This window comes from Bubalus kerabau, chromosome 2 (assembly GCF_029407905.1).
Source record: "Bubalus kerabau isolate K-KA32 ecotype Philippines breed swamp buffalo chromosome 2, PCC_UOA_SB_1v2, whole genome shotgun sequence".
In the NCBI taxonomy this organism is placed as follows: domain Eukaryota; kingdom Metazoa; phylum Chordata; class Mammalia; order Artiodactyla; family Bovidae; genus Bubalus; species Bubalus kerabau.
Window position 1 is genome coordinate 75,755,056 of NC_073625.1, and position 21,489 is coordinate 75,776,544.

The 21,489-nt window shown below is 38.5% G+C and overlaps 1 protein-coding gene across 1 annotated transcript in view; it reads right to left on the minus strand.

Moving 5' to 3' along the window:
* The window catches only part of GBE1 (1,4-alpha-glucan branching enzyme 1), a 318,830-nt gene extending 298,082 nt beyond the window's left edge, over positions 1-20,748 (minus strand). Inside the window, exon 1 of the mRNA XM_055567831.1 lies at positions 20,282-20,748. Coding sequence (XP_055423806.1) covers positions 20,282-20,433 — 152 coding nt within the window. The 5' untranslated portion in view covers positions 20,434-20,748. The remainder of the gene's footprint in view (positions 1-20,281) is intronic.
* Positions 20,749-21,489: the final 741 nt, after the last annotated feature.

The following is a 21,489-nucleotide window of genomic DNA, read 5'->3' on the forward strand; positions in this document are numbered from 1 at the left end:
ACTTTGTAGACAAACGCTTTACCCTCTGAGCCACCAGGGAAGTTCAACATCTTACACCCTCCTAAATTCTCAATTGGCTGACCTTGAATCAGCCTGCAAACACCATCATTCACATATATGTACATATATATATATATAAAAAATATAAAAATGGGCTTCCCAGGTAGCACTAGTGGTAAAGAACCCTCCTACAAATGCAGAAGGCATAACAGAAGTCGGTTCAATCCCTAAGTCAGGAAGATTCCCTGGAGAAGGGCATGGCAAACCACTTTATTATTCTTGCCTGGAGAGTCCCAAGGATACAGGAGCCTGGCGGGCTACAGTTCATAGGGACACAAAGAGTCGGACATGACTGAAGTAACTTAGCACAGACATACTATATAAGAGTATGCATGCTATGTGCTAAGTCCCTTCAGTGGTGTCCGACTCTGTGTGACCCTATGGACTGTAACCCGCCAGGCTCCTCTATCCATGGGATTCTCCAAGGCAAGAATGCTGGAGTGGATTGCCATACCCTTCTCCTAGGGATCTTCCCAGCCCAGGGATCAAACCCACTTCTCTTATGCCTCCTGCATTGGCAAGTGAGTTCTTTAACACTAGTGCCACCTGGGAAGCCCCACATATAAGAGTATAACACTAAGTTATTAGCACCTCTTCTCAATATCACTTGACTTCTAATTGGCTGACCAGCCAGAAGATCAATTAATGGCCAAAGAACAAAATGGAACCAGAGAAAGCAAACAGGAGGAAGGAAAACAGGATACTTGGCTCAGATAAAAAGACTCAGTTACTGTGAAAACATAGTTAATATCTAATAAGTGTATTAGGATCTCTACTCTTCATGAATTCACTCACTCAGTTAACAAATACTTTCTTTTCTAACAGGCTCACTGGAGTGGGTTCCCATTCCCTGCTCCAAGGGATCTTCCTGACCCAGGGATTGAACCTGAGTCTCCCGCATTGCAGGCAGATTCTGTACCATCTGAACCACCAGGAAAACAATAGACTCACTAGCATACACCAATTCTACTATATGGTGCTACACAGAAACATCACAAGGCAACATAAAGAAATATTTTCAGCCTTTCATTCTTTATAAGGATGCCTGCAGATTTCTGATGATGAGGCAAGGAGGAAGATGAAAAGAAAGCCTTAGAGTCTTGTCTAAAACATTATTAAAATGAATGCTTAATTGTTGGTATGACAACCACTTATATTTTTCCTGTCTGGAGTAAGCATTGAATTTATGGTTGATTCTTGTAAGAAAATCTAAAATGCAGTGTGTGCATGCATGCTGAATCATTCCAGTCGTATCCAACTCTGTGCGACCCTATGGACTGTAGCCCGCCAGGCTCCTCTGTCCATGGGATTCTCCAGGCAAGAAAACTGGAGTGAGTTGCCATGCCCTCCTCCAGGGGATCTTCCCAACCCAGGGATCAAACCCATGTCTCTTAAGTCTCCTGCATTGGCAGGCGCGTTCTTGGCTACTAGCACCACCTGGGAAGCCCCCTAAAATGCAGTAAATGCTCTTAATTTTTTTTCCTTCTCAGCTCTTACATGAAACTCACACACATTATTTTTCTCCAAAAAAAGAAATCATTATAACTACTTCCAGTTGAGAAAAAAAAAAAAAAACAGTATAATGATTTCTTCCCATGCTACTCAATAAATGACTTATATATATCTATAACCAGGCCTCTGCCTTAATTCCCAAGAACCCTGGAACATTCAATGGTTCAAGTTTTTCCAATTTGAAGATAACAAATTTGGGGAAACCTGTGCTATTTATATTTTACCTTCCCCAGTACTTAAATTTAATGACCCCCCCCCAAAATCTACTACTTCCTAATTTTAATCATACAGTCCTCATCATTGAAAGTGAGTTCACTATTAAACGATCACAAGTCTGATGGCTTCATTGGGAAATCACAATGAACTTCTATTACATTGCCTAAAAGTGTTGGAAAAGACATCCACACACACACAATTTGTTTAAAATCTAAAAACTATTTTTTTTCTAAAAGAATCCATCACAAACAGAGCTAGAAAAAATCTTAGAGAATCATTAAAGACAATGTTTGTGTGCCCCTCAAATTCACATGTTAAAACCCTAACCCCAATGTGATGGTATCAGGAGGTAGAGTTTTAGGGATGTGATTAGATCAGGACAGTGGAGCACTCATGAATGGGATTACTGTCCTTATAAGAAGAGATTAGAAAGAGCTTGCTTCGTCTTTCCTTCTCTCTCTGCCAGGTGAGGACACAAGGAGAAGACAGACAGCTCCAAACCAGCAAGTGTGACTTGATCTTGGCCTTTCCAGCTTCCAGAACTGTGAGAAATAAATTTCTCCTGTTTAAGCCACCCAGTCTATAGTACTCTGTTATAGCAGTCCACACTGACCAAGGCAGCAATTTATCAGCCAAACCTGACTAGTCACTGAATAGAGGTCCAGGCCACTAATTATTCAGCCAATTATTCTCACACACAGACACATGCACACACACAAACACACACAAGAAAATGCTAAGAGACTGGGATTCAGAAAGTTAGAAAAAAAATAGAGCACAGAGTCAACAAAAGTCATACAGCAACCCAATATGGCTATTTATGGCTTATTCTCATTGTTACTAGGTCATAACTGAACCTTAATCAAACAGTAAAGTAAAATAAAACCACAATGGCAATAATAAATTGCAATTACCTAACAATATATCTATATGAAAACATCATTTTGATGTCATAAAATATTAAGTGCCTAAAATTTTAATACTATCATTGTATTTTCAGCCTCAACTTTCCATTAGTGCAAAATCGACTGCTAATAATGAATAATAGTAGCATTACAAGTTTGAGAAATATTTTATTCAATAAAATGTTGGATTTTTTTTAAGCCTAAGAAAAAGTATTCAGACCTGGAATGAATCATGATGTGATCGAGCCTCGGTTGTATTTAAACGTGTAAATTCTGTTCTAAGCTTTTCCACTCCACTTGAGAAAGAGCAACGACAAGATTCCCAAATGCCAACACAGATGGAAGTTGAGAGGAACAGCAATGAAATTTAAAATGCAAACCATAACCCAAAAAAGTATTCTTCCTTTCTCATTTTTAACACTATGCTGACTATCTCCCAAGAGAGGAAAATCCCCATTTTCTCTCATGTTTGTATACAGATATCAGCTCAGTGAATGCGAAAACTTTTATTTCAACTCAGACAAGACATGATATAAAAGCCATTTTTATATACACACAAATGCACACATATAATATATATGATGTGTACAAATGTATAATACATATTTATAGCATGGCCAGAGTTCCCATTTTATTTTAACCCTGAATCTCTCTATACATATAATTCCTAGAATGTCTTGAAAGTCTTCATCTTATTATAGATGTTTCAAAATCTATCTCAGTGCAAGCCATTATCAGCCAATGATAAGAGAACAATGGCTTTCCCTTACATGCCTCTGTTTACCAGACTTTCCCCATTAAAACCTAAATCCCTCAAGAGAATTTCTTTATTACAGGATTCAGACCCAAAATAGCTTCTCCTTGGCTTAAAATGCTATCCTATCTCAAGCCGAAATCAAGCCTAATTCTTGATCATTTGGGAAGGCAATCCAGGAAATTTGTTTCATTCACTTTTAAGATACTACCTTAAAAAAAGAATGTGCTGCCTATTAAGTGAAACTGAATGTCTTTTATTTATCAGTAAAACAGTCTCTTATTCTAGCATGAATACTGTTCAAGAAAATTTTGTGGATGACTTTAAAACTTCAAGTGGAAAGTTAGAATTCTGTTTATTAAGAGAAGTCTGGCTTACAATCTAGAAAACTAAAACAGATCTGAAATAAAATTAAAAACAAGGTATGTTGTCTCCTTAGTAAGAAAAATGAAATAATAATTATGTGAGCCACAGTAACATTGACAAATAGAAGGCACAGTTATCTCAGCATTTGCTATGCACTAAACACACACCAAAAAAGACATTCCCAGCAAATCTATATAGAATGTTACCAGTGAAGGTGAATGAAGCCAGCAAGGATAGAAATTATTAGTGGCCTGGCTGGAAAAGCATGTTGGGCCTGAGGCAAAAGAAGTTTTTTAAATAGCAGAGTGTTCTGAAATAGAAAGCATGTTAAGCAGAATTGCCCGAGGACTGTTAGGAAATGAAAAATTACACTAACTGCATTGGGAACAGCAGCCTGATAAAAGCACAATGCACAATTACAATCTTCTTCACGAGTAGTATTAGACACGAGAAAGGTTAAGCTGTATGTGGGAAAGGTTATGCCCACCACAGGCCACTACATGATAGAAGAATTACTTTCAAACGTTTCTAGGGACCCTCCAACAACTATGGCAATAAATATTTCTATATTTCTAATATTACAGAACAAGCTGGACTAGACCCCCAGTCAATATCTATTTGCAAAGCACCCCTGGCATGCAAACCTCTACTCTAAGCTCCATGGAAAACACTAAAAGGCAATAATGCGTTCCCTCAACATATTCTTCTCTTCTTAAATTCAAAACACACAGCCAGCATCCCAGGGATGCTCAGTGAGTCAGCAAGTTCTGAGCAGCTACACCGTGGAAAACAGAAGTCTGAAGCTAGATGGAAAACAGTATTCCACAGAAAGAATCTGACCGCTCATGAGGGCAGATACTTTTATAAACAGGAATGTTTTTAGCTACTATTACAAGGGTCACTATTAAGTATGCAAAGTGAGTAGGTACAAAATGAGTGAAAAGTATGAAGGCTGAAGAAACTATCATCTAGAGGAAAGGAAAGCAAGCTGTGAAGAAAAGTGCATAAAACCGAAAACATGTACGTGTTCATGTACACAAACACCCACAATATTGTCATTACTTTGAAAAGTGATCAAGGAGCAATCCTTCCGACCCTCTTCTCTTCTAAGCAGAGACCAACTCAGGAATAATGCAAGTCATAATGAGTCACTACACATAAGCAGGATTCTCAGGACAAGGAAATTAGGAACAGCTGTTACTTGGGCTGAGTCAAAGTGAGGCTGCATATCCCCAAAGGTCTAGGACTATTAGAGCATAGAGGAGCCACCTGATCTCAGTTACTTCATCAAGAAGGACCAGATTTACCTTGGCTGACCCAGGTTTTTGTTCTCTCTTGTGTGTGTGTGTGTCTGTCATGGGACAGAAGTAATGCATTTAACATGTGAAAATATGACACAAATAAGCAATCACTTAAACGAAAAGGGCAAGGTGGACAAGCCATGCCAAATAATCTGGGGGAAATATGGCTATGTAAACACTCTCAGGGTTTAGTATGTGGCATATCTCCATGTTAACATTTAAGCCACCACCCATTTATCTTTTTTCAAGTATTAAAAAAAAAAAAGTTACCAGTCAATAATTTCTGACTCCGAGTCTCAGGCTAAATCAAAATCTCTCCGGGTCTACTTGTTTCTGCTACCATGAACACAGGGCTGATCGCATCTTTCTCCCTTCTTAATCTTCCCCTTCAGTGTCTTTATGGGTCATACCAACTCTTACCATAAAAAGCTCCTCTTTGAAATAAACAACCTAAGGCTGTACTCTATAATATGGCAGCCACTAGCCATATGTGGTTACTGAGCACTTGAAATATGGTTAGTCCCAATTGAGATGTGCTGTAAATGCAAAAAACACATCACATTCCAAAGACTTCATATAAAAAACAAATGTGAAATATTTCATCAGTAATTTGTTAATGCTGAAACAGTATATTTTGAATACACTGGGTTAAATAGTATATATTATAAAAATTGATTTTATCTGTTTCTTCTTACCATTTTAATGTGGCTAATAAAAAATTTTAAATTACATGTATGGTTCATATTACATTTCTATTGGATAGAGCTGATCTAGATGAGATGCTTATGGTGGGGTCAGGCAGAGTCATTCAGTGTTCATCTGCATTTGTGCAACCTTCCTGACTGGGTGATACTCATCAAAATGTCCCTCTGACTTATTCAGGAATAGGTGTCCTTAACTTACTTAGGAACTGCCTTATTGCCTCTAAAAATAGTTCACCATCCCTTCCAAAAGGGGCTTATCTGCTACAAAGAAACATACCATTATGTTATCAAATATGATTTATAAACTATTTTAGAGGCTTCAGTTCTTACACAATGTAACAATTCTTACACAAGCACATTCTGCAACTGAACCATTTTTACAAATAAACTTCTACTTAAAAGCAACAAAAATGGGTAAAGTCAAATTATAATTCATTATGCAGTCATCCTTCAGTATCCACACAGGACTGGTTCCAGGACCAATTCCCCCTACTCCCTACAGATACCTAAATCCACAAATGCTCAAGTCCTTTATATAAAATGGTGTAGCATGTAGTATTTGCATACAACCTATACACATCCTCCTACACACTTTAAGCCATTTCTAGATTACTTATAATACCTGCTGCTGCTAAGTCGCTTCAGTAGTGTCCGACTCTGTGCGACCCCATAGACAGCAGCCCACCAGGCTCCCCCATCCCTGGGATTCTCCAGGCAAGAACACTGGAGTGGGTTGCCATTTCCTTCTCCAATGAATGAAAATGAAAAGTGAAAGTGAAGTCATTCAGTTGAGTCCGACTCTTAGCAACCCCATGGACTGCAGCCTACCAGGCTCCTCCATCCATGCGATTTTCCAGGCAAGAGTACTGGAGTGGGGTGCCATTGCCTTCTCCACTTATAATACCTAATACAACGTAAATATGTAAATAGTTGTAAACACAATGTAAATGCTATGTAAACGGTTGCCAGCACAAAGCAAGTTCCAAGTTTTTCTCTTTGGAACTTTCTGGAATTTTTTTATTCCCAAATATTTTGAATCATGGTTGGTTGAATCCTCAGATGTGGAACCTGCAGACTCTGAGGACCAACTGTAGTTTTAATTTAATATCTTAACTATCATATCCTTTGACTCTTTCCAAAAAATGAGTCCCTTAGACTTTGTCCACATTGAAGACTAAGTCCTCTCTTTATAAAGAAATAATTTCAAGTGCTTAACGTAATTCAAGTGAATTCCTTTGTTCTATGTAGTCCCCTTCCTTAACAGAACAGGACATGATTTTATTTGTCTTACAATGCATTTTATGCACAAATATCTTCTATAATCATGTTTACTTATAATCTCTTCAATTAGAGCTCCCATCAAGTATGATGATGTGTGTGCTCAGTCATGTCCAACTCTGCAACCCCATGGACTGTAGCCCACTAGGCCCCTCTGTCCACGGGGATTCTCCAAGCAAGAATACTGGAGTGGGTTGTCATTTCCTCCTCCAGGGGATCTTCCCTACCCAGGGATCCAAACTGTGTCTTCTGCCACAACCCCTGCATTGCACATGGATACTTTACATCTGAGCCACCAGAGAAGCCCCTCATCAAGTAGGAAGTGTTATCTTTTATTTATTCCACTATCACATAGAAAAATGCCTGGGACAAAGACGATAGCAAAAATTGGTTTGTTAAATAGAAAATTAAGCCGACAGCCTGTAACTCATATATCCATGTATACCCTGGAACAATATATGTGGAGAATAATTTTCTTTATGTGATCACTATATCTATCTTATCTTAAAGACCCCTATTCAGTGAAACTCATGATAAAAATGTAAGAAAAGTAACTTTCATACTAAAATAAAACCACTTTTACTGAAAACAAGTTAGAAAATCATTATGACCATTGAAATAAAAATCTGATTAACAATACTAGTATGCATGTGTACATGCTAAAGTTACTTCATTCTTGTCCAACTTTGTGCGACCCTATGGACTGCAGCCCTCCAGGCTCCTATGTCCATGGGATTCTCCAGGCAAGAATACTGGAGTGGGTTGCCATGCCCTCCTCCAGGGGATCCTCCCGACCCAGGGATGGAACACATGTCTCTTAAGTCTCCTGCATTGGTAGGTGGGTTCTTTACCACTAGAGCCACCTGGGAATCCCAAAACTAGTATATATGGATTAATTATTTTCAAAAACCTAGAATATTTGCTTAAAACTAATTTGGCCCATGACAAAACTCAGTTTTGAACTAAAGAACTAAACACACCTTGCATTGCTCCTCAAAATACCATCTGATTAACAGTAGCATCAGCACCATCTGTTCAGCTTAGTCACTCAGTCGTGTCTGACTCTTTGTGACCCCATGAACTGCAGCACGCCAGGCTTCCCTGTCCATCACCAACTCCTGGAACTTGCTCAAACTCATATCCATCAAGTCAGTGATGCCATTCAACCATCTCATCCTCTGTCATCCCCTTCTCCTTCTGCCTTCAATCTTTCCCAGCAAACAGGGTGTTTTCTAATGAGTCAGTTTTCTGCATCAGGTGGCCAAAGTATTGGAGCTTCAGTATCAGTCTTATTAATATTCAAGACTGATTTCCTTTAGGACTGACTGACTTGATCTCCTTGCAGTCCAAAGGACTCAAGAATCTTCTCCAACACCACAGTTCAAAACCATCAATTGGAAGCTTCTTAAAAATGCAGAATCTCAGGCTCAATGCACATAAAATGAATCTCAGGCTCAATGCACATAAAATGAATCTCAGGCTCAATGCACATAAAATGATGTTTACATATATTGTAATAAAAATTATTATCGTGACAATGATGATGTCTATTTATTATCAACAGAGTTTTCAGAAATCTCTTTCAGATGTTTAGTGCCTCAGACCCATCATAGCTAGTAATCGTTGTAGAATGTACAAATTCTCAGAAGTTCCACTTTACTTTTCTGTTTAAAGTGGATAAATTTTTAGCTATCTTATTCATAAATTTTGCAAAATAATTTACTAACAAACAAGATGTTATGTTTCATCTCATAACATCTAACCAGTTTGCTTGGAAATGGACATGCCCAGATTTATGATTATTAATAGCACAATGAATCCTGATAAATATCAAAATAAATATTAAGACTGAAATAAAACCAAAGGCTAATCTCAGTCAGATTAAAAAGCAACTAATCTTGGGAAATATTAATATTAGCATTACCTTTGTTAAAATTTAACAAATTCATTTCTACAAATGAGAGTATAACATCAAATTTTGGAAATTGACCTGTGATTGAAGTCAAGTAAACAGACACATTGAGTTAATAAAATATTATTTTTCAAAGTAATATTTTTAATAATACAGAACTGAAAAATATACAATACTGACAAATGAGTAGGTTCTAAGTAGAAGACATGAAATAAGAAAAACTTTGGAAATTAAAATTACAAATCCTATCTGTACAGAGTAATATCTATATGTGTTTGGAATATAAATCAATAGGATAATGCTATAACATGATAAAAAATATGCAAATTAAAAACCGTAAAAATTCTCAAGTAACTACTTGAGGATAAATTATTATTATCTTTCACAAATTATTTTTCTTCTGCTTCCTAAAGTTTGATGGGCTGCCATATGATAATAACCAAAAGTTAAAACAAGATCTTAGAAATAAGAAAACTGACAGGTTAATTAGTTCCCACTGCTTTTAATAATCTAGAATATACATAAAAATTGTCATCATTTATATATTTCAGTGAGACCTAACTAAAGGCTAATTTTTTTTGATCAGGTGGCTCCCCAATATGTCTGTCAGAGTTTAAAGGTGAAAGTGATTCCTTAAAAAGGAATTTTTTTTTAAATCCCTTCAAACCTTAAGCAAAAATTAAACTCCAAATAGATCAAATGTAAAATGTAAAACAATAAAACTTCTAAGAGAAAACATCAGAGGAAATCTTCAGATCCTAGAGCTAGACAAAGAAATCTTACAGGTGACAACAAAAACACAACCCACACAACAAAACAAAATCAATAAACAGATTTCATCAAAATTTTAAACTTTTATCTGTGCAAGACACTGTTACGAAGATGAAAAGGCAAAGTTACAGCCTAGGATAAAATATCTGCAAAACAAATATCTGACAGTGGATTTGTATCTAGAATATGTAAAGAAGTTTCAAAATTCAAAGATTAAAAAAAAGAAAGACCAATCCAGTTAGCAAATGGACTAAAGATGGAAAGAGACATTTCACCAAAGAGGATACATAAATGGTAAATAACACTTTAAAAGACTTTCAACATAATCAGCTATTAGAAAAATGCAAATTAAAACTACACTGGCCTATCACTACAAACCTAATATAAGAGCTAACATTTTTAAAAGTGCATTACCAAATGCTGGGAAGGATGCAATGAACTAGTTCCCTCATACAGTTCTGGTGGGAATACAAAATGATACAGATACCATGATAAATAGTTTGGCAATTTCATACAAACGTAAACCTACATTTTCTATTGTTGTTGTTCAGTTGCTAGGTTATATCCGACTCTACATGACTCCACGGACTGTAGAAGAACCGTCAGGCTCCTCTATCCATGGAATTCTCCAGGCAAGAATACTGGAGTGGGTTGCCATTTCCTTCTCCATTTACCATAGGACCCAACAATTACACTCCTACATAGTTCTCCCAAAGAAATAACATCCAAATATAATATATATATCTTAGCTTAACTGCAATATTTTTAATAGCCAAAAACTGGAAATAATCCTAATGTCCTTCAACAGGTGAATGGATTAACTGTGGTAAACCCATTCAATCGAATACTATTCAGTGACAAAAAGGAACAAACTACTGATATATGCAATTTGAATGGATCTCAAAGGCACACTCTGAGTGAAAAAAAAGTCAACTTCAAAGATCATATATTCTATGATTTAATTAATATAACATTCAAAAAAAATGGAAAATATTAGAGAGATATAAAACAGATTAGTAATTGCCAGAGTTTAGGGATGGAGGGAATGGGAGTAGTTTAACTATAAATGAATGTCGAGTTCCTTTGTGGTGATGGAATGGTTCTGTATCTTCATTGTAATGCCAGTTGTATGAATGTATACGTGTAATAAAACTGCACAGAAGTATATGTAGAGACTGTTGAAAACTAAATAAGGTCTGCAGATTGTATCAATGTCAATTTCCTGGTTTTGAAACTGCAATACAGTTAAGCAACATATTACCACTGGGGCAAGCTTGGCTATTATGACAGGAACCTTCTCTGTACTATTTTTGCAACTTCCTGTGGTCTGTAATTATTTTGACATAATTTTTAAATCCAGTCTAACACAATTCACACTGTATTTTTTACTGTCCTCTAACTCTAAAGTTACCTTAAACCTACCACAACCAACTTCAGTTTTGATAGCTTTCTTATTTGTCTGTATTTCCTGCTTATGTGTTGTATTTCTGAGTAGAGGTTTCCTTAATACTACATGGATAGCACATAGTTTTCAATAAGGGCATTTTAGGGAAGTGAAGCAAAAAGGGACTCATTCACTTCACCCACTCCTATCACTAGCAAGCACAATTTACACAACTAAAAGAGCGCTGACAACCTAAATGGTCAAGAAGATGAAAGACTCATACATGTAAACAAAAGCACAAATAAACAAACAAAAATGTCAGAGGTTATCAATGCTGAAAAATAAGAACTAGAGGAGGAAAAAAGCTTGGAAATGACAAACATGAATTTGGTTGTGAATCTCTAGAATCCTGGAAAAATAACCAATCCTCTTGAGAAAAGACTGTAAAACAATGAAAAAGCAATGGTAACTCACACATCAGTTACTCCTGACCTCCAAATAGCAGTATAAAATGATCATGGGTAACAGACCTATAACCTCTTAGAAAAAAAAAAAAAACTAATATGACCCCACATACATTACTGATCTATTCGATATCAAAGAGGAATCATTATGCTGTCTTCACTGTCTAAGACAAAAAAGGAGAATCCCATTCTTCCACAAATTGCTCATTATTGTCAGAGAAGAAACACTGATGATAAGAAACTATGATGAAGAAACTATGATGATAAAACCTATATGTATATGTTAAGTCTGTAGCAGGTATGTTCTGAAGAACAAAGCATACACATCTTAAGCTTTTAGAAGAATAGTGTGAAAGCCCATAAACTTGTATGTAGTTAGGTAACAAAAGACAATTCATAGTTTGAAGACTGAGCATTAACTAACTTATCATCTTTAATTTAGTTCTTTTCTTTCTTCTAGCTCCACAAATACAATATTCTTCAAATAACTTAAAAATAAAGCAGATCATTTTTGAGTGAGCCCAAGAGAAATTGGAAAAATTTTTAGTAATTGATAAACTCATTTCCTCTCAAAACATCCTCATATTTTTAAGAGTAAAATACCTATGAAATTTAAAAGAGAAGACAGCAGTGCTCCCCAAATCACTGGGCCAGGTGACAGAGGTGAAACAAATAGGTTCATCTCAGACTAAAGCAAGCACAAAGGTCTGTACATGTTCCAGGAGAAGAATTCAGAAAAATACAGATAGGGTACAGCAAAGTGAAAGCCAAGCCCCAGAGGCTGGTGATTCTGAGGGACCTGGCTACAGACTTCTCTTCAAAGTGGAAATGCCTGGATTCTGCTCATAAAGATTTGTACTCAGATATGATATTGGGGAACTATAGCACGATCTCACTGGTACATTTCATCTTTAGCCAGATATGGACTCCTCACTGGAGCAAAGGAAAGAGCTGAGTGAAGTTGTGATAGATGAGGTCAAAGGCATTTCTCAGGAGAATATGTGTGCAATGGAAAGCCCATTGATTACGCAGGCTCACTTTCAGCTAAGGATGGCCATGACATGGGACAGCTCTAGTCAATAATTTGCAAACTCTAAGAATGAGATGGAGTTTACAGGTAAACTAACACATGCTTGGCTAAAATTGGACATAGTGAGTTGGCTTGTATTCCTGTTAGGAAGATAGATATGGTCTCAAGATATGCCCAGCCATCTTCTAAGAGTAAAAATGAAAACCATATGCTAAAGATAGTAGAGGTCAAAGATAAATGATGAATCAATGCTTAGGACCAAATCACTTACCTTCACGTTCTTTGTGAAAAATACAAAACTCTATGTCCATAAGTCACAGTTTGTGGGATTTTCTGTTCTTTGAGAGCATGTTTGATTTCTGTTACATATACCTAAATACATAACTGATTTGATCATGTTCAAAAATAGGGAATGTACTTGTATTATGCAGTTATTCATAATTAAATACTATCTGTGACTAGCTGCTTATCATTTATGAAAATAAAAATAAATTGATGATATTGAGTAGCATATGATTTTATTAGTAAGAAAAAATATTTCTCACTTGCTAAATATTTGGAAAACTTCAAGGTTACATATATAAGAAATATATATGCAGACTTGGTTTCTAATTATCACATTTTGGATTATCACCTAGAGGATATACCCAGAAACCATCTAATGACAATTTATTCCTCAATGGATCTACTAAAACACACATGAATATTTCATTCCTTTGTTTTATGTATCTTACTACAAATTCAAACATACTGAAAATAACTGAAATCATCAGATAAAAAGAGAGGATAAAATAGACAAGGTAAGACATGGGATTTAAATTTTTTATTAATAGATCATAAGTTCAGACTCCCACTAGATAATTCTCTCATTTGCAAAATTTTAAGCTGCTATTATATATTTTTCCTACTTATTTTCAAAGTTGTTTCTGCTATTAGTAAACTCAGTATGACCATTCCTCCAAGTGACCAGAGTTCAGGAGGAAGAAATTCCCTGCAGCTGATTGATGCCCAAGAATATGAACACTGAGCAGTCACATGAAAGAAGACAAAAAACAGAAAAGGAAGATCAAGAGAAGAGTGACTTTAGGTTTCTACAGTCGAGCATTTACCTGTCTCAATAAACGGAGCTTTGTGCTCATTATATCCCACCACTCATCTTGCCTTCAGCTTGTAGTAAACTGGCAATTGCTTTATGATTTTGTCTCCGTGTTAGGGATCAAAGTTTAAACATATTCTTTTCTTTCTCCATTAGATGATGATTAAAACTACCATCTCCTCGCCTCATTCACACAGTTGCACTGTTGGTAAAGAGAAGGCTTAAGATAAAGATGCTGTTAAGCAGCAAAGAACTGTAGGGAATTTCTGGTCAGGTTTTTCATCTGATGGTTAATTTCAGGATACAGGATTAAAGCTTATCTTTACATATATTCCTCGTCCTCAATGCACCCCTATGAGGTGAGAGCAATTAATATTTTTCTGAGAGAGAAACTAAGGTTCACAGAGGTTGACTAATTTGCCCTTGAGTTTGAAGCTATTTAGCATTCATGACAGCTAAAATTCAAACTTCATTTTGCTCTTGCACTTTGCAACATGGACACTCTGCCATATGTTCATTTTTTTCCATATTACATGTGAAGAAACTAAATTTAGGATCAAGTTATTATGATCTTTTATTTTTTTTATTATGATCTTTTAAACAATAGAAATCACTACATTAGCATAGCCACTATAACTTAATGCCAACTGCACAATAAATTAGTGAATGTAAATTGTATAACATATGTCTAAAGTGGATTTTTGCCTTCTTTCGATGTACTGGGCTTCTGTTACACTAAACACAAAACAGAATAGGGCTAATTTTGGATTTTAAGATCAAAAAAATCTGGACTCAAAACAGTAGTGAGCCTCTCCTGATAAGTGGACATCAATACAAAAAGAGAATCCACTCTTCAGTGAAATAATAAAGTCACTTTAGAATGAAAGGCACCTGATAGTAGCAGTTCTCTCCAATGAAAACACTCATGTTTTCCTTTAATATCTCTATACGCATAATTCAAGTTGAGCACATGCTTTTAAATACAAGCAGCATGATATACTTATCAATCTAAAACAATAGCACATTTCACAGGGTCTGTGTTATTATTATCTCGATGATTAACTGGGGTCAGCCTGGTGGGAGCCAAACTGAATCCTCTGAGAAGTTATCACTAAGTCGTTTCTTAAGAGATGGTGCAGCAGGCTTTAGTTTAGAACCTACACTACACCAGTTTAGAACCTACACTAGACCAAATGCTCCATGGAGTCATTTTAAGGCACTTTGAAAATGAGAAGAGGTCAGAGCCTCTTGCCCATCACTATAAAGAATTCAGGAGTGACTCAAGAGTTAGTACAGATCTTAGCTGCAAAGAACAGAAGAGCAGGCCAGGTACAACTGGTAATTTTTGGATTCTTTTTTGCCTTCTAGAATATGGACATATTCTAGAGTTATAGACTTTTTTCAAAGTCTACAACTTGGCTAGACACTGAGAAAAGTGCACCATTCAGCTACAATATAAAATTCCTGCACCGTGAGAATCAATTTTTGGTGTGGCTGCTGATATACAAACTCTAATCTACATTCTAATTCTGATTAGACACCAGTGTAAAAGCTATTTTCATTTTTAACAAAATAGGGATGTTCACTGTAATTGTGATACTTAACACAGTTGGGCTCACAAAAACCTCTCTTCCCATTCTTGAGCATGCAATTTGACCTGAGGCTGTCTTCAAACTGAATATTTCTTCAGTGATTAAACCCATAGTCTCTGTGGAGTATGGAAATACCTAATTAATAACAAATTTCTTTATTTCTCCAGTTATTTTTAGCTTTTTACTTGAACATACATTCCTTTACCCTAGACACACAACTCCTGGTAACTACCCCTTCTTCTCTGTCCATCCATCCTAGCTAACCTTTTTAGCTTAAAGTGAGCTGACCTGAGACTTACTGGTGTAGAAAAGAGAAAAGCAAATGCAAAAGACGTTAATTCATTCATTCAACTACTATACTGTTTCCTATAGACCATTTTTACAGTCTGAGAATATAACAGCGAGCAAAGAATATGGACAGCGTACCCACCCATAGGAGCAAATAATGTAGGGAGAGACACAACAGAGCAAAAACACAACTGGATTACAGCGGATGATCATCCTTACAATGCAGGTTTCCAAGGTGGTAGGTAACAGGTGGGAAAAAGGTTTGAGGCTGAGAAGAGGTCAGGAAAGGCATGTAATTCATCTCTAGCCTGTGTCGTCAAGCATGTACAGGCACTAACAAGACAGAAGCAAAGTATGCAGCAAGCAGAAGAAATAAACTACTAGAACCACAGCCAAACCCACAGCTAGACCAAAACATGGTCTGGTGTCCAGGACAGAACAAAGTTCCAGAAAACTTCAAATTGATATTCTTTAAACATTTGGTAACGATCTATTCAAGTTATTCTAGTGATATTTTGGGGCCCCTTATAGAATAGTCTGCAGACATCCCAGCTTCCTCTTTACATTGAGCCCCATTCTGATTAGATGGTACCCAGTGAGAAGGAAGGTACACAGATGCTAAAAAAGTCAACAGGGACCAGATAATAGTCTTCTAGGTCATGAGAAAGAGACCACACTATATTTTAAGAGCCATGGAACTGTTGAGAAGATTTCAAAAGAGAGAACAACTGTGAGCTGTTTTTATAAACCAGGTTAGAGATACTAGCAACTTGAGTATGAGCATAGCAGTAGGAATACAGTGCCACATATACTTGAAAGAAGCTAGGAGCTACTGTTGATTAGACTTGGAGACAAAAAGGAAAAGGGGAAAGGACTAATTAATACCACACATGGAGAAAAGGTATAAAAGGATGATCAGGCTTGGGGTGAAAAACCCTAAGTTCAGTTTTATACACTTTGAGTATTACATTTACAGTACATCAAAATGCAGACACTGATAGTAAGACCAGAAGACTAAGACCAGGGGAGATTTAGGGTGAAAACAGATGTGGGCAGCCTCTGTACACAGATGGAATTCTTGGGATGGATGAGAATGCCTAGGGAAAGTATGCATATAAAATAGAAATACATAAAGGAACCAAACGAAGAGCCCTGAGAATCTCTTATATTAATAATCTGAAAGAGGCTAAGGAGAAACCACTAGAGATGATGGAAGAAAAACAAAAGCTACAGTATCATGGCGTCAAGGATCTAATAAGTGGTCCAAAATGTCCAATACTAGAGATAAAGAAATATGTGCTAAATTACCAAGAAGTCGTTTTTTATGAACTTGTTGAAACAGTTTTAGTAAAGAAAGATTAATTGCAGCTACAGCGAGTCATGAGAACAACTCATCACTGGGCCAGATCTCAGGTTCTTCATGTGTAAAACAGGAAAAACAAAAAAGCATCCACTCTTCCTACCTTGTAGTTCTGTTATAAGGATTCAATACTATAATATATATAAAAGTTACTATATAAACTTTAAACAGAGGGTATATACAAGTATTACTGCAACTAGGTTGTTCATCCTGCTGTTCACAAATGTGTTTTCTGTTCCACCCACACGGTTGAGAAGTCACATTTGACTTACACTGGCCAATATATGAATCAGCTGAAGTAGCTGATTGCTAGGCAAAACCTGTAAGGAAACAGTGCATAGTTCAACATTTCCTCTGTTCCTTGCCACTGACACTTTAGAAACATGTTTCAAAATGAAGGCTTCCTCAGCCTAGATCTTTGAATGACTGCCATGAGAAGAGCCCGACTCCTGCTGGCATGTAACACGGGGACAAGCAATTAGTGCTTGTTTTCAAGCACTAAGATGTTTGAATTATGATACAGCAACTAACTGCCATATAAATAACAGGAAAAAAATAAAAAGCAGAAAGCCAAAAAGAAAATCCTATCTTAGGAGGTAATCAATGAGACATCATATGGCCTATCACACAAAATAATGTCTAATTTTTATTTTATGGCACAAAGTAATTCACTAATCATCACACTTGATTCAAAATTCTTATAGTTACAGAAAAGGTAAGAAAGAACAAATGTATATTGAGAAATTTCTAATGAAGACACGGTTGTTGGAGAAGAATAAGACAGTCCATCAGTGAGAAACTGCCTCCACCATCATTGTTATATTGGTGTTATTTGCACTGTAAATTTTCTTCACTGCTTAGTAAGCAAACTTTGCACCTATGTTTGGTTGTATATTTGTGTTAGGCCAAAGATACACTGCCTGAGTGGATGATTAGAAATGAAGAGAAAATAGGACTAGTAATCAGGACCAAACTCTATGAAGGAGAAATTCTTTTATTCTTCAAATGCTAAAAGTTAAAGTTACTGCTGCCAAACACTAAATTACTATTTGATATGCCTAAATGGAACATGTGTGCTGGAAAATGGCAATTACTCAGAACCAAGGCCAGAAGTAGAATTCAGGTCAGAGTGAGGCACAAGGACCCACTGGACCAGCTTTTTCATCAAGAACACTGGAATGCCCCCACGTCTTTATTCTGGCCTTTGTCCCTCTCATTAGTTCTGACAAACCATGAAAGCACATCAAAACTGCTTCAATCCCAATGGAGTTGAAGTGAAAGAACATTAAAGAAACACTTACCAAGGGATGTTTATCTACCTGTGACTCTTTTTTTAAACAGAGAGGAAAAGAAACATAGACAAAACATTTCCATACCTCTTCTTTTAGAAATGTCTTATGTGTCATTTTACAAAGCATCCAAGAAAATTAGTGTTGTTATTAATAAGAACATCAAAAAAAATCTGACCATCATCTTTTGCTCTAAAAATTTTTGACTATTTCTAAATCATATCTAATCTTAAACAATGATAATTACATACTCAATTTCTCTGAAAGCACTACTGCAAAAACTGAAGGCAATTCACAAGGTTGTTCCCCAAATGGCTTATATAAAGGCCCAACATCTGATTAACTGAGCAACAACTCAAGGTGACTCCTTTGAGGAGATCTCACAGCATTAGGCGGTGCTAGTGTTAAAGAGCCTGCCTGCCAGTGAAGGAGACATATGACACATGGGTTCCATCACTGGGTCAGGAATATCCCCTGGAGGAGGGCATGGCAACCCACCCCAGTATTGTTACCTGGAGAGTTCCATGGACAGAGAAGTGTGGTAGGCTACAGTCCATAGGGTCGCACAGAGTCAGACACTATTGAAGAGATTTAGCAGGCACCCGTGCATTAGGCTATACAAGCTCTGGAATAAAGTGTTGTATTCAACTGTGTCCCTTACTTTTTGTTCCTAAGAAAGTGAAACTGCTCTGTCGTGTCCGACTCTTTGTGATCTCACAGACTGTAGACTGCCAGGCTCCTTCATCAATGGGCTTTTCCAGGCAAGAATACTGGAGTTGGTTGCCATTTCCTGCTCCAGGCGATTTTCCCAACCCAGGGATGGATCCTGGGTCTCCCACATTGCAGACAGACTCCTTACCCTCTCAGCCTAAGGGACCCTTAATAAAGAGGTGCTGAATAAGTAACAATGCCAGGTCATCAACCTAAGACTTTCTTTTCCAAACACCAATCAATTGTGTTTCATTATCCCCAATGCTGCTTCTTGCTAGCAACTACTATTAAGTATTCTACTTGAAACTATGACTAGGTATACTCTGTTGCCATGGTAGTTTTGAAGTGCCTCTGCTAAAAGGGCAGAAACCATTAAATCACAATGTGCTTATCTCACAAATATAACTACTATAACAACTATTTTAGTCTTAAAAATTATACCTTTTAAGTTGAGCTGACTACTGGAATTATTATCTTACCAACTTTAAAATAAGAGGAGATATGCTAAAAGTATACTAAATCGGCAAGTATACTAATTCTATTTTGGCTTTCCTTGACGTTCTCCATCTTCAGGATGACAATGTCAAACACGGATTAAGAGGGTTAAAAGGGGGGGGGGGGGAGGAGGGGAGCAAGATGACCAAGATACATTTAATCTTCTCTGAGAGGAGAAATATTAACAACGGGGCGGGGTGGGGGGAGTGGGGAAGCTGCCTGAAAGAATCCTATTGGATGTAAAGTCACAATATTGGCTATTAAATAAACGAGTAAGTTTTTAAAGCGCAGTTACACAGGCCGGGTGTTGTGCACACGCAAATTCACAGGACCACCCTGGTGCATGGAAGAATCATTAAACCTGCAGTGCCACGGCCTCCCTCTGCATCAGCCCCCGAGGAAACGCGCAGGCTGGCAGCCAAAGCACACACCCAGTAGCACAAAATCGCCGATTCGAAGGGAGGAGACAGGGATGAGTAAAGTTTATTCAGCGCTTCTCTTCTAGGCGGACGGTAAGAGTTGTCAACCCACAACTCCGGAAGCTGCTGAACCCAATTACTGAACTCAACCCTTAGTCCACGCTCAGAAGCTGCAACCCACCAAGGTGTGGGGCGGGGCCGGCGGGGGTGGAGCCGACGAGGGGCGGGGCCCGCATGCACAGAAGCAAAGGGGCGACGGGAGCCCAGAAGACCTGCTTCCTGGTTCAGAGGCGTGGCGGGTGTTGGCTGTGGCGGGGTGGGGTGGGGGTGGTTATCTGGGGATGGGGGGAGAGCTCCAAGGTCGGGGGCGGTACCTGCGCTGGAAGTCCGGAGCGTAGGGCTTCAGGTACGGGTCTGTCTCTAGAAGGCGGGCTAGTTCGGGCACGTCCGCCAGAGCGGCGGCTAGCGCCTCCTCAGAGCATTCGGCCCCAGCCGTCTCAGCCGGGGGACCTGCCGGAGCCGCCATCTTCCGCCGCAGCCCGAGTAGCCGAGGCTCGAGAGAGTCGAGTGGAACCGGAGCGGCCGCGGGAGCTTTAGCCGGGAAGAAAGCGGCGAGAGCGGAGCCAGAGGACGCCCGGGCGAGCCGAGGCGAACTGTGGAGGCCCAGGGCCCTTTATAGCCGCATGGGACGGCCCCCTGTCCCCCTTCTCCCCCCGCCGGCGGGGAGGAGCGGGGCCGGAGTGATCCCCAGACGCACGTCCCGCGAAGGGAGGAGGCGCCCAGACAGGCCCCTCCGCCTACTCACGCGGCTCCCACCTGGAGGCCGTGGAGACCGGCCCTTTCTTCCCTCAGCGGTTCCGCCGGGGGTCCTGGCAGACCTTGACCCACCCTGACCTCATTCTTAGCTCCGCAGCAACTTAGCTTCCCCTCCCCCCCCCCGCCCCGCCCCTCAGCTTTTCTTTTTTAAACAACTCACTGGCAGCATATCTTCCAGATGGATGTATGGGTTTTTGGAAGGAACTTTTCCTCTTGAGAGTTTTTATTGTTAGCTGAGTGTTTCAGACAGTTCAAGAATTCACTGTGAGGGGAACAGTGAAGTATCCGTTCTCTCCCAGAACAGTCAAGGGATAGAACAATACCGTTGAAAAAAATCTTCGTATAGCCTCTTTAGCAGTACTCTCCTCGGTTTTCTCTGTCTCGAGTTTAACCAAAAGGCAACATCCTGAAATCATCCCTGCTAAGTCACTTCAGTCGTGTCCGACTCTGTGTGACCCCATAGACAGCAGCCACCAGGCTCCCCCGTCCCTGGGATTCTCCAGGCAAGAACACTGGAGTGGGTTGCCATTTCCTTCTCCAATGCATGAAGGTGAAAAGTGAAAGTGAAGTAGCTCAGTGGTGTCCGACTCTTAGCGACCCCCTGGACTGCAGCCTACCAGGCTCCTCCACCCATGGGATTTTCCAAGCAAAGTGCTGGAGTAGGGTGCCATTGCCTTCTCCGGAAATCATCCCAGGGATACTCTAATGTTCTGGTGTTATTCTCAGGGTTACCAGCGATTGAGGATTGAAATTATGAAAGAACTTT